General features: G+C 41.9%; 1 protein-coding gene across 1 annotated transcript in view; it reads left to right on the forward strand.

The window, feature by feature from the left end:
• Positions 1-4123: 4123 nt before the first annotated feature.
• chrd (chordin) overlaps positions 4124-12912 on the forward strand; it is a 36856-nt gene continuing 28067 nt past the window's right edge. Inside the window, exons 1-7 of the mRNA XM_020926835.2 lie at positions 4124-4719; positions 6286-6389; positions 6479-6605; positions 9185-9334; positions 9420-9537; positions 11101-11188; positions 12434-12575. Coding sequence (XP_020782494.2) covers positions 4590-4719; positions 6286-6389; positions 6479-6605; positions 9185-9334; positions 9420-9537; positions 11101-11188; positions 12434-12575 — 859 coding nt within the window. The 5' untranslated portion in view covers positions 4124-4589. The remainder of the gene's footprint in view (positions 4720-6285; positions 6390-6478; positions 6606-9184; positions 9335-9419; positions 9538-11100; positions 11189-12433; positions 12576-12912) is intronic.

Consider the following 12912-nt stretch of genomic DNA (forward strand, 5'->3'; position numbering starts at 1 on the left):
TCACACTCTCCATCATGGGTCCGCGCGGAAATAGTGGCCGTGGACAAAAGAAAGCCTCTAAAGTTTCGAGGCAGTCTGCAAATGGGGTCGGTTTGTATGAATCCACATCTCGCCCTGCAAACACTTCCCTCGCATTTGCATTTTGAGTGCGCGAGGAAGGGGCCATTGGGAGTTCTTTTCCGTTCTCCGGCAGCAGCAGAATTAGCTTTACAACTGAGCGCACCAAATTCTTATTACCATCATTATCGACATCAGCATAACAGTGGTCGTAAAGCATCATGCGCCTTGGCTTTGTGCGCCTCTGTCATTTGGCGTTTATGGGGCAGCTCGGGGCCGCGGCTTCGGAGCTGCACATCCTGGTCACGTTAGAAGAAGAAGTGGCTATGGATGAGTTGTTCAGATGTCTGCCTGTGATACTATGGCCCCGTTACGCAGTCGGCGCACAGTGGCAGCGTGTAGGCTCGGAATGCTCCAGAGACGCTCAATTACACCTTAATGTCTTTGACAGAGATCTGAGCGGACCCCTGAATAATTAGTTATTTAAGAGTCCAGGACGTTTAGACCAAATAAACGGTGAGCAATGGGACTGTTATCTGACTGTGGGGCGTGCATTTTCCGAAATAAAGCAAAAATACTGAGACTATTTTCAACAACAGCTCTTCAAAAAGTGTGTATAATATAGGTTAAAGGTAATTCTGATGTGGCGCCGTGGAGTTGGAGAGTTGGAAAGCTCCAGTGCGCTATAGGAAACTCGAGAAAGTCATGACAACAATAATACACAGATATGAAGCCTATCTGCCATCTCATTTGAACGCCTGTCGGCCTACGTCATGGTCTGATTAGATTACATCGGTCTGTGTATAAATATAAATGCTTTATTGTACGCTGGAAGAAACGAAACGTCACGCGTGTTAGTGCGCGCTGAGCCTGCATGTGATGAGGAACAGGTGGTCCGTGCGTAATGGGAGTGGAGGTCACATCTGCCGAGCTATCAGAGCTCACTGCCCGAATATTCACACCTCCGGCCCGGCAAAAACAGGATGCAGTCTTCGTTGTTTAGTGCAGCCATCGAGAAATGTAATAGATCAGATAAGTTCCACGATACTGAGCGGGAAATGTACGCGTAGTAACGAGCGCCGCGTGGAAAGTGGTGCGCATCCACCCAGCTGCGCCATTACGCGTCCAGTTTCTGATTTATTGCAAAGTGTTAGCGAAACACAGCAGGTATTTCTCCAAAGACCACTGACTTTGGGAGCACTCAAACGCGTAATAACTTTTAATGCAGCTTCCTCTGCGCAACGAATGGACGATACAGAGAAGTGACAGGCAAACACACGGCGTATGTTTCTAATTAGGTCTTTCAGCGCCATAAAACACGTGGTTAATCGATTTCACTGGAATGTAATGTTTTGTGGAAGGATCTTAAATGACTTCAAAGTCCATTGTCTCACATCTAGCGCTTTCCCTTTGCGCTGTTTTAAGATCAAACCGATATGGCGCGTATGTTCTTTACGCACGCTTCAATCAAAGGGATATTCGCAGCTCTTTAACGCTGACCCGTGTTGGTCACGTGATACAAGGAAGGATGAGTTACGTCCAAACATTTCACGAAATCACAAGTCTGTACATGTCAGTGTCCCTGAAATGAAATTTGAGTGGGGAAAATATCGATATTGCACGTGATTGTATTTTATGTGCCACTATAGCGCATAATCCTCTCCTGTCTCTAACCAGTTCATTGCCTTCAAATGCAGTCTTGGCAGTCCATATTCCAAATAAAATATAACATTTGATCTGGAATTTATTTCAGAATCATAGTTGTTGTAAAATTGTGTAACTCAATGTGTTTTTGTGTTGTTCCAGTGCGCTGTCCAAAGCTGAACGCTGATTGTAAACTAACATGACGCATGTTGGTGTCTAGCGTAGAGTCCACTCTAGACTGTCTAATTATTATGAAACTGGACAATACACAACACATCCCCTGCGCTTCTCTCACCGAGGTTATAAGTGCAACTGGTTTTGTTAGCCTCAATAGACAATTTACGGAGCAGTCGACTTAATGAATGGCCGTGTGCAGCGGGATAATAGCGCCGCTTATCACCCTATGATGAAGTGCAAACAGGCCATCAGCGGGTCCAATAGAAGAGGAAGAGTGGCGTGAATCCAGACACCCCGATGGAAGTAGCTCCGATTGGAGACGTAATGCGACACATGCGTAAAAATAACACCTCGGGTTCACACCCAGCTGTGCGCTTTTGGCACAAAGCTGACAAGATTCGACACTTTTACGCGCAGTTTTAGTGAAAGGACAACCGGTTTTAAAAGTTTATCACTTACAAAAGAAGGCAGGTAAAGGACTGAAGAGTGGGTTTGGAGTTACTTATGAGATCTAACATTTTCTGTTTACAATCATGTAAACGTATCATGTAGTTTCAGTGGACATTCGTGAGAAGTCACTAAAACCCTTTGTTGTTTTGATCAAGTCATCCTTTATATATTGTGCATTTTTATGTATTGGCTGAGGAGTCACTGCACCAATCAATTGTCTTAAAATATCTGATCTATTTAAGAGTCTCCAAAGTCCAATTTTATCTCAGAAACACTTGTCAGTACAACCCGTTTCGCCAAAACTCATAATGATTATTATCAAATATCCCCAATCAGTCTCTTCTAGTCCAAACACATTTGAGTTTGCCCCTTTGTGAACCCTGGAAAATAAATCAGCCGTGAGCTCCACTACAGTAATGTAAACTTGAACCGCAGAGCATTTGTTCTGGCCCCCAAGGGACCAGTGAGGAGACACACTGTTACTCAACTGTTCATTTGATGGGAACCTTTCCCAGATCTAAATAGAGCTAAATAAATTACACTCTTGTTGATATTGTGAAGATACACACAGCTAAATAGACTGGAGTTAAAACGGCTCTGGCCCTGTCAAACAGTGAGAGGCCCGTATATACTAAATTACATTAGAACCACTATAGGTTTTAATGTGGCGTATAATACGATCTAACCAACCACTGTTTGGCCAGACAGCTGGCATCCCCATCGAGAAGAGTGCCCCCAGTTTACTTTTGAAGCCCTATTAGAAACACTTAGAATTGCTTTCGCTGAGCTAGTGTTGGTCTTAAGTGTATTGATCACCTTATACTCCATATAGCACATGTTTCTTTGTGGCATCCCAGCTATTTAGATGTGTTTCTGTTAAATCACTTAGGCTAAGTGTCTGGTTAGACCACACTTGCAATAATAGTGGCAGCAGCCTGCCCACATTGGCCCATACATTCCTTACTGTACATGATGTGGAGATGCACAGTGGGAGCCCTATTGTGAGTATTGAGTGTCAGCTGGTTAAAGTGCGGCAGACCACATACCCAGGACTCCTTTAGGCTTAATCACCGTTATGGGGTGTGAAAATCATAAATCTATTGAGGTGGTTATGGAAAAGAAAAACAAAAAGTCATCAAGGCCCACTTCAAAGTCAAGCCACAGCACTAAAGTTAAGTGTATGTGGCCAATTAGAGCTATTACAGAGGGGTCAATGGGTGAATAGCAGCAGTAATCACAAAAAAACTCAGCTATGGGGTATCAGTGGAGAGCAGACCTGACAATATTCCCATGGATTTCTATCAGATGGACACCACATGGCAAAGACTGGACAAAACGTTTAAGAAAATGTTAAGATGGGACTGCATGACTAAGGGATCTGGAAAAACGTTGCACTGTATGCCAGGAGGAGTGGGATAGGAATGTCTTACTGAAAATATCTCAAAGAATTACACATTGCAGTTTGGTATTTTTAAGAGCATAATGTTATTCTCCAGTCATAAAGTTACATGAACATGGGCCAGACTGTTTCAGAATGTTTACAAAACCACAAACTGTAGTAACAAATCGTGCATTTTCAAGATTCTGTTTTAAATCGATGTTTGGTTTGTGAATTAGGAGTAAAGTAAATGCTTTGTTGGAGCTCAAATGTTAAGATCTGACTCCTAATATAAAACAGTATTGATAAAATTAACCCTGTGTTTTATAGAGATGCAAATGCAAGACTTGGAGTTACTTTTACCACTTAACCAATATTAAAATAAGAATGTCTGGGCTATGTTTTAGTTTCAAAGTTCAAAGACCTCATTGCATGGCCATTTGAGTCGTTCTCACTTGCTTTGATCAAACTTAAATCATTATGTAATTGTCCAAGAGTTTTGATCGAAAATGAATCGGTCGCGTAACGGTTTCCACATTAGAAGGAGCAATTATAGTGAATGATAGAGGCGTCCCCTTCTCACCCACCCCCAGCTCGGTCATCCCAGCCCCATCACCCCTTCTCCTCCTCCCGCTCAGTGGCTGCTCCGAGCTGTCAGGGAGCGCACTATAAAGACCAAAGGGACGGACCTGGGAAGAGCTTATAACGCTGTTGGTCGCCTACCGGACAACTACAGGAGCGTGAAACCTTTTTACTGATGATTTGATACACGAACTACCATTAGTGGATTTAACAAGATTCTCTTCTGAAGGATATCGTGCTCGGGGGTTTTCAGAGAGTGGAGTATTTTTGGGAAAGTTTAGCGACTCCGAGGGACCCTGGGATGCTGGCTGTGTCCGTGCTGTGCGTCCTGAGCTGTGCGTGGCTGCACACCGAGGCGGCCTCCCGGCTCAAGTCCCCCGCGCTGCCCATCCAGTCCGAGAGAGAGCCGCTCCCCTCCAAGGGCTTATCAGGTGAGCCACTGCAATATCTCCTACGATCTAACAAGTTCTTTGGAATGTCATTTCAGCTACAGGAAACGTTTTACGCACCATGACGCACAGCTGTTTACTATGGAAAATGTTATCTTTGCAATGCGCTATGCAATTTGGCCACTACTAAGTTCCGTTGTATGCTGTGGTTGTTTGCTTCCTTGCCTTATCATGGTTAATTCAAGCAAGTAGCTATATAAATTGCTCGTTTTTTTGTTTAGTAGCAGCAACCCGGATGAATACCCCGTAATTTCTTATCTATTTTAAATTTCCAATAACAAAAAAAATATGTACTGCTTTGTGTGGACACGTTGGAGACACTTTCCCCGTGCGTTCCCCAGTCTCTCCCTCTTGTAAACTGCCAGCAAACATCTGACTCATAACCGCACTGAATACCATTTGATTCATGTGTGAAAGTCCCCGCGTTCAAAGCGCCTTGTGGTTTGTGTAAAAAGGTAACTAAGTACAGGACATAGCCTACGCATTAGTACTCCCCAACTATGCAATTTAGCGTTGGAAAAATGTAATCAATCGGACTTTTCCATTACAAGCATCGGCTACTTGGAGTCTCGGGCATGATTTATTTCGCTGGAGACCGAAGTGGCAAGAGCGCGCACAGATTTTGGCTCAGGCTCGCGCTCTGCAGTCACTTTAATGAAAGAATAATGTGAACCAGCTTGGTAGCAGTGCAGCGGGGTAAGCCGTCAACCCTAGTCAGGTTGGACAGGCACTGAGTAGCCACAGCGCATACGTATGTGCGTGCGTGCGTGCGTGTGCGTAGACTTTGAAATGAGCACATAGCGCAGTTTACAAGCAGCGAGCGATCACAACTAAAAATCACCGTAACACCCCTGCAATTTCGCCCAGCGTAGTAATAAAACGCAGCTATTTTTATCATATGCTACCTTTAATTTAAGCCTAGGGGGAAAAAAAAGTTGTTGATTTTAGCCGAACAAGATCCTTTACGCGTGGAGTTTCGACGCACTTCTTTGCGAAACTGCTTCCTTTACATTTGCATAATACTAAAAAGCAATTCATCAATTTCAAACGAGGCAGAAAAGACTCAATGTTTCCCCACTCACTTTTACAATGCAGTTTAAAACGCCCATAAACTATACCTTAACCATCCGCATATGCACTGAGGCTTTGTGAGGACCACACTAGAGGCAGGATGCAAGGTTAAGTCATAAGCTATCCAGAGATATCTTCCAAAAAACGCCTGGCCGGTGAGCAGAGTCAGATTTATATAGTGCAAGAATTTAAAGCAGAGACAGTCTTAAGGTTCCAATACTTCATCATTGTTGAAAACCTGTTATTTTGCTCTCTTTTCCAACACAATACAGCCATTTTAAGACTTAAACAATGTCCCCTTTGTGCGTCCAAATCATATCTGGCAAAATGAGAAAGTGCAAGCCCCATGTAATCATACCGTAATTGTCCTTCGCTTCTAATCAAGTCTTGCATCTCAAAACAGGCCAGAGATTGACTATCATCCACTTTTTAACCTTGGATATTGTCACGTCTAATTATATGTGTGCCTTTCTCCAGGATGCTCATTTGGAGGCCGCTTCTATTCCCTGGAGGACACATGGCACCCAGACTTAGGAGAACCCTTCGGCGTCATGCACTGTGTTCAATGCAACTGTGAACCCGTGAGTGACTTTTCCATATTTCTGACGTGTTTTTCTACCAAATCGTCCAAGCTTGTCTAAATATATCTTCTCGCGTTGTGGTTTCTCAGCAAAAGAGTCGAAGGGGGAAAGTTTTCGGAAAGGTGAACTGCAAAAACATCAAGCAGGACTGCCCCGACCCGGACTGCGATGACCCCGTTCTCCTGCCAGGACACTGCTGTAAAACCTGCCCGAAAGGTACCCGACACAAATCTTCCACCGCATTAGACACTAGGCATGCCCCGATCCAGCTTTTTCCATTCCGATATCGATACTGTAGCTTTAAGCGGCTTCCGATATCGACTGATACCAGCCCGGAGACTGAAAACAGCGTTTAAACAAAAACAAAACATGACAAAACTGATCTAAATGTGTTATGAAGCTCTTAATTATCCCTCAAGTAACTACAAAGAAAGCGTAAAGTAAAGTTTGTGTAAAAGTTCAAACATTCTGAGACGTTCTTGGCCACATACAACCAGTAAATTGCCAAGAAAGTCATTTAGTAATCGTTAGAAAGTCATTTCGTGAGTAAATAGTCTTACTTATTACATCAGTATGCATGCTTCACTAGAATATCGGCTTAATCGATATTTGGAAGCCGATATCCAATCCAGCCAATTTTTCAATATCGGCACCGACATCCAATGCCAGTACAGTGCCAGGATCGGTGCATCCCTGTTCGATATTTATCCAGCTTTTGGTTTATTTTCGTCACTATTTTAAGGATAAGGGTTTCCATATTGACAGCTTAGTAACATTTTTAGCCTATTCAGTGTTATTTTAGCTTGCATGTGCCCTCCTAACCAAATGGAAAGTGGAGGTAAACCTTCTGGTCACTGGGACAACTGCCTCTATGTGTTGCGGTCATGTCTTAAGGAAAAGCCTGTTTATTTAAGCGCGGGCTCCCAAATTGCGGCGCACGGCTATATGTTTGCTTAAATGATGGAAAATACACTGCATCTGCGCGTGCATAATGTAATGTTGGTGCACCTGAGGATAGGCCCGAGCTAATTGGGAGCAAAGTGAGAATGAAAGTACCCAGAAGCCTTTGCAGAGCGGAGAAGGGGCAAGGAGAGGTTAAAATTTATGACACGCACAAGTGGAGCAGGCAGTTTGCGGCCACGGTGACTAATCCTTGCATTTTGAAGCTCATAACGAAGTCACTTTATTTGGATGTTTGGACAAGTGTGCAGGCAGCGAGGGCCCGAACAGCTCATCATTGTTAGGACTGCACGCTAATGTCGTACTCAATTTTGCTGACAGTTCAAATGACAAGACCAAGTACTTTTTGTGCTTTTGGCAAGATACACCATATGCAGGGACTTCAGCAACAATTATAACCATATGATCTGACATACACTATTTCTCTTCGTTTTTGGATCAGAACTGGGCAATATAATCAGTCAAGTTTACTCGAGTATATATACTTGAGTAACGTTTTCATTTGAACTTCTTAGACACTGTTCGTTTGCTCCTACTTAAGGAATATATTTTACAGTAACTTTTACAGTACTTTTTCTTGTGTAAAAGTTTTCATTGGTCTTCCATTGGCCTTTAAGGAAGTTTACAAGTGACCGAAGATTTATGTTGATTTTAACTTTTTTGTTTCCTTCAAATATGATTTTCAAATTTCTACATTACATTCAAATTATAAATCAGACGTTACATCCTGACAGTTACTTACAAATACTCTTACTTGACTTTTCCCAAATACTTCCCAATTACCTTTTTTTGACCAATACTTTGTACATCTACTTGCGTAAAATATTTTTGAAGTAACAACACTCTTAATTGAGTATTGGCTTCTATACCAACCTCTGCTTATGATATATTTTATAGATTTTCCTTAAAAATGTAAAATTTAAACGTTTCTATTGGAGGGTCCACTGTTAGTCACCATGGCTTTGTCCAGAATGTTCCACAGTATAGATTAAATTTATCTAGACAAGCTTGTCTAGGGAGACAAGCAGGTTACAGCACTATGCTAAATTACTATTCAGATCTATGGAGAGTCGCACCCCGATTCACAGAAAGAATTATTGTATTTTTGAGCAATAGAAACTAGCCTGATTCATCAGCTGGTTTCACTTCGTGGAAACCGTCTGACCTCACAGCATTAGGATTCGTTCACTTGACAGTAGGCGGGCACATTTTTTAATTTAAACAATTGCTGCTCTTTGGTTGGCTTTAAATTCTCGATCTCGGGAATCGTTGCCAACACAGAAGGTATGGCTCTTCGCTGATTGGATAGTGCCCAGACTCGCACTTCCGGGTTCTGGCAAACCGTGTAGTGTATTCCTGACCTAGTCGCTGAAGAGAAATCAAATTGAGAAATGAAATGAAATTGAGCGGAGGCACTAGGTGGCACCAGCCTGGCCACACCATAATAAATAAACGCTAGATGTATTTGTTTAATGTCATATCATGGAACATTCCAAGACAAAGCAATAATAACATCTCCATGGAGCCAAGCAGGTAGTGGACCCTCCACCAGAAATGCGACACATTCTACTTTTAAGTACAGTGATCCCAAAATGTTAAGGTAAAAAGGACAAAAGACGCATATGTGCACCAGACTTAGGAAAAATTCTGCATATTGTGTTTAGAAATGATCTGGTTCACTTCTTGTTTTAGCCAGAAAGTGTTCTTAAGACTGGCATGCAAAGTTGGAAGTCTGTATAGCTTTTCCATGTTTATAATAATATTGGGAAATTTCAAAATCGTATTAATCTCACTGCCATCTACAACAACTTTTATGCTTTGTTTATCTTTTCTAGTTGGTCACGACAAGAAACACACAGATCCAATGCTGGATACCTTTGAGTTCCACGAAAAGGGCAAAGATAAAGAAGACGACTTGCACAAATCCTACAACGATAGATCCTACCTCAGCTCCGAAGACATGGGGCCTGGAGAGAGTCGTACCGGTGAGTTGCACAAGATTGATTTCGCGGTAACAAATCAGAGCGCATCCATAATTCCTAATCCCTCTTGTGCTGTTTTGTCTTGCAGATTTTGTGGCCTTACTGACAGGAATAAAGGACTCCTGGTTGCCAAGCTCCAGCGGTGTAGCTAGAGCCCGCTTCACTCTGACCAGGAACAGCTTGGCTTTCTCAGTCACATACCAAAGGTGCGCATAAGTCCCATAGGCGTCTGTGTTTTTATGTCGTTTGGCGATGTATCCTCCCACTGCTAATCTTCCGTGTTATAGCTACTGGGAAATTTATAATGGAACACAAGTTATTTGAGAACGTTGCGCAACAGAAACAGCATACTTTACTGTGTACTGATACTTTGCAGCTGATGTCATGAATATTTCCTGGGAATGTGGCGCTAACTGAAGGCACTGCTCTGTTAGAGGCTCTTGGAAGTTTTCACGAGAAAACTTACGGATAAAAACGTCAAAATATTTTATTGGAAGTGCCTTTCGTTTAGACGGTGTTTTGGGGGCTTAAAAACGCAAAAATTTGAAACCGCCCTCCAAAGTACGAAAGTTGAATATGCTCCGCTGTAGCATTTCTGTCGCAAAACTCTGGTCAGTCTGCTTGCGTCGCGTACACATTTACATCACATACATCACCACCTATCCGCCTGGCATGCATAACCAATCAAATTCCACACACTTTTGCATCACGGTATGCGCGCAGATTTCCTCCCGAAAACACTCATCTAAACGTGGAATAAAAAGCGAAGACACGACGCCACTTTTGCGTCATCTGTTCAGACCTATATATAAACATAACCTAAATCTTTATTTTAACACAATCTGACCGTATTGATCACAGGCTCTTGAAAATGCTCAGTTTAAATCCATTTGATATTTTTCTTGAGTTTTCCGACCACTTTAAAACGTTTTTAGTCTTGGGTTTGCTGATGTGTGTGTCGCCATGGTAACTGCACATAGAAAACCCCCAGCTGATCTCACTAAAGTGTCAATAAAACCATGTTTGCTTGGAATGTTCCGCAGTATGGCATTAAACGTATCTGTTGAGAAAGAATACCATGGAAAAAACATACGCCATTTAAATCCATTTTGTATTTTTTCTTGAGTTTTCCGACCACTGTACAACTTTTTCTGCCTTGTGTTTGCTGATGTGTGAGTTGCCATGGTAACTGCACGTTGAAAACCCTCAGCTGATGTCACTGCAAAGTATCAATAGACCCATCTTTGCTTGGAATCTTCCGCCGTATGGCATTAAACGTATCTGTTGAGAAAGAATACCTTGAAAAAAAAAACATGCGTCATTTAAATCCATTTTGCATTTTTTCCTGAGTTTTCCGACCACTTTAAAATGTTTTTTGCCTTGGGTGTGCTAATGTGAATGTGTTGCCATGGTAACTGCACATAGAAAACCCCCAGCTGATGTCAATGCAAAGTATCAATAGATCCATCTTTGCTTGGAATGTTCCACAGTATGGCATTAAACGTAACGTAATGTTGAGAAAGAATACGTTGAAAAAACACGCATTCTTATCGTGAGAAGGTTCACCTCTCCACAGATCTGACCCGTAATGGATTGGCTGAAGTTTAATTGCCATACTGTCAGAGAAAGCAGGTAGCAGACTCTTCATAAAAAGTTACATAGTGAACCTTTAAAATATACCATGCACTATTGTATTTGTTTTAAAGTTATGTAAAAACCCAAGTAGCTGACGGATAATTGCTCACTATTTTCACTCTGTCTCGTTTTAGAATGGGCCGTCCAACTAAAATCGTCTTTCTGAGTGTGGACGGGACGACTGCCTTCGAATATAAAGTGCCCAAGGGAAACTCAGACATGGTAAGAAGACGGAACTAGGAAATAATTTTGCTATTGCTTCCACTTGCCCAGTGTTTATGTCCAAGTTAAGTACGCACATGACTAAGGCTGCTGCGTTGACTTTTCTTCCCATGATTCACTTTGTAATAATAAACACAACCCTTCACTTGAACGCTACAATGCAAAAACACGGTGACACATTCAAGCCACATGAAACGTTTGACTAGAATTAACCTAAAAACTTTAAGATTTATCATTTATTTTTAACACAAACTGACCTTGATTGGAATTACATAAGGTGAGGTGATTTGTGCAAACAAGTCTCCCACAAATAAAATTAAACTTCTAAACAGGACCATTTTGGGGTTTTTTTCTTGAGTTTTTAGACTATCTTAAAAACTTTTTTGTCTATTACTAATGTGTGTGTCACCATGGTAACAAGAAACATTTGACTAGAATAAAAGTAAAAACTCTAAAGGTGCATTTTGTAACTTTTTGAGGGTCTTTCACTTGCTTGTTTTTATAGATATATCTGAAATGTTCCACAGTATGACATTAAACAGCTCTACTTTACATTTATGAATTTATTTATAGCTCAAAAAACCTAGAAAAACAACATTCTGACTGTGAGCGGGGTAGCTTCTCCTCAGATCTGACCTGTAACTTGGTCTGGTTCTCCATGAAGATAGGAAATTTAACGCCAAACTGTGAAACATTCCAAACAAACCAGTAACATCTCCATGGAGAAATCATGTGACAAACCCTCCACCGGAAAAGTTACACAACGCACCTTTAAGATTTCAGTTTCGTTTTAGTCATTTATTCTCGGTTTTACAGTAGTACGAATGCATACGCCCTTAGCCAACGTAAATACATCTTCTTACTCCCCAAAAGGTTGAGCCGTGAAACTAGAGGCCCCAGTAATACAAGTCCCAGAAATTGGCCTATTATTATTTTTAGATAAATGTCACGTCAACCAGCGGAGGACCTCAGAGAAAAGAACTCAAAAATGGAAGAGGGGAGGGATATGAGGAAGGCAGCCAAAACAGAAAAAGGTTTTGAGATTTTTCACATGTTAGCTCATTGTTGGGACCAAAGTATCTCTAATTAAAACGGAGATTACCTCTGAACCTTGAGTTATGACGCATCGGCACGAAGCCAGTTCTCTCCGCGCAGCTCCCATGCTAGAATATGAGCGAAAAGCCCTGTTGTGTATTGTGATTTGAGCTGTTGGCTATACATTTACATACATGCTTTTTTCTGCAGATTTGTGGAGTGTGGAAGAACATTGCTAAGCCCCTTCTACGACAGCTGCAGTCCGAACAAATGCGGATCACCATGACGACGGCCAGTAGTAGGCGCGACGAAGTGGAGGGCAAGATTATCAAACATAGAGCGCTGTTTGCTGGTAAGAAATTAGACACTATAGCCACAAAAACACGAAAACAAATGCGTATAATTTGGCTTTGGCTTTGGCACAGTGTAACTTTTCTGGTGGTGAATATTCTGCCACCTGATAGTTGCCATGGAGATGTTCCTATTGTTTTCGAAGCGTCTTTAAGTGCCCGAAAAACACTATTTAACAATATCCGAGTCTCACGATACGATATTGTCACGGTATGAACCTCACGGTACAATATTTATTGTGATATCGTGGGAAAGCTCACGATATGGTGGAGAGGCTCATCATTAGGGATGTAACAATATCCAAATTCCTCGGCACGATATTTTCACGATATACATCT

The sequence above is a fragment of the Boleophthalmus pectinirostris genome, unplaced genomic scaffold (assembly GCF_026225935.1).
Source record: "Boleophthalmus pectinirostris isolate CB_2022bp ecotype Guang Dong unplaced genomic scaffold, ASM2622593v1 HiC_scaffold_9, whole genome shotgun sequence".
NCBI lineage: Eukaryota > Metazoa > Chordata > Actinopteri > Gobiiformes > Gobiidae > Boleophthalmus > Boleophthalmus pectinirostris.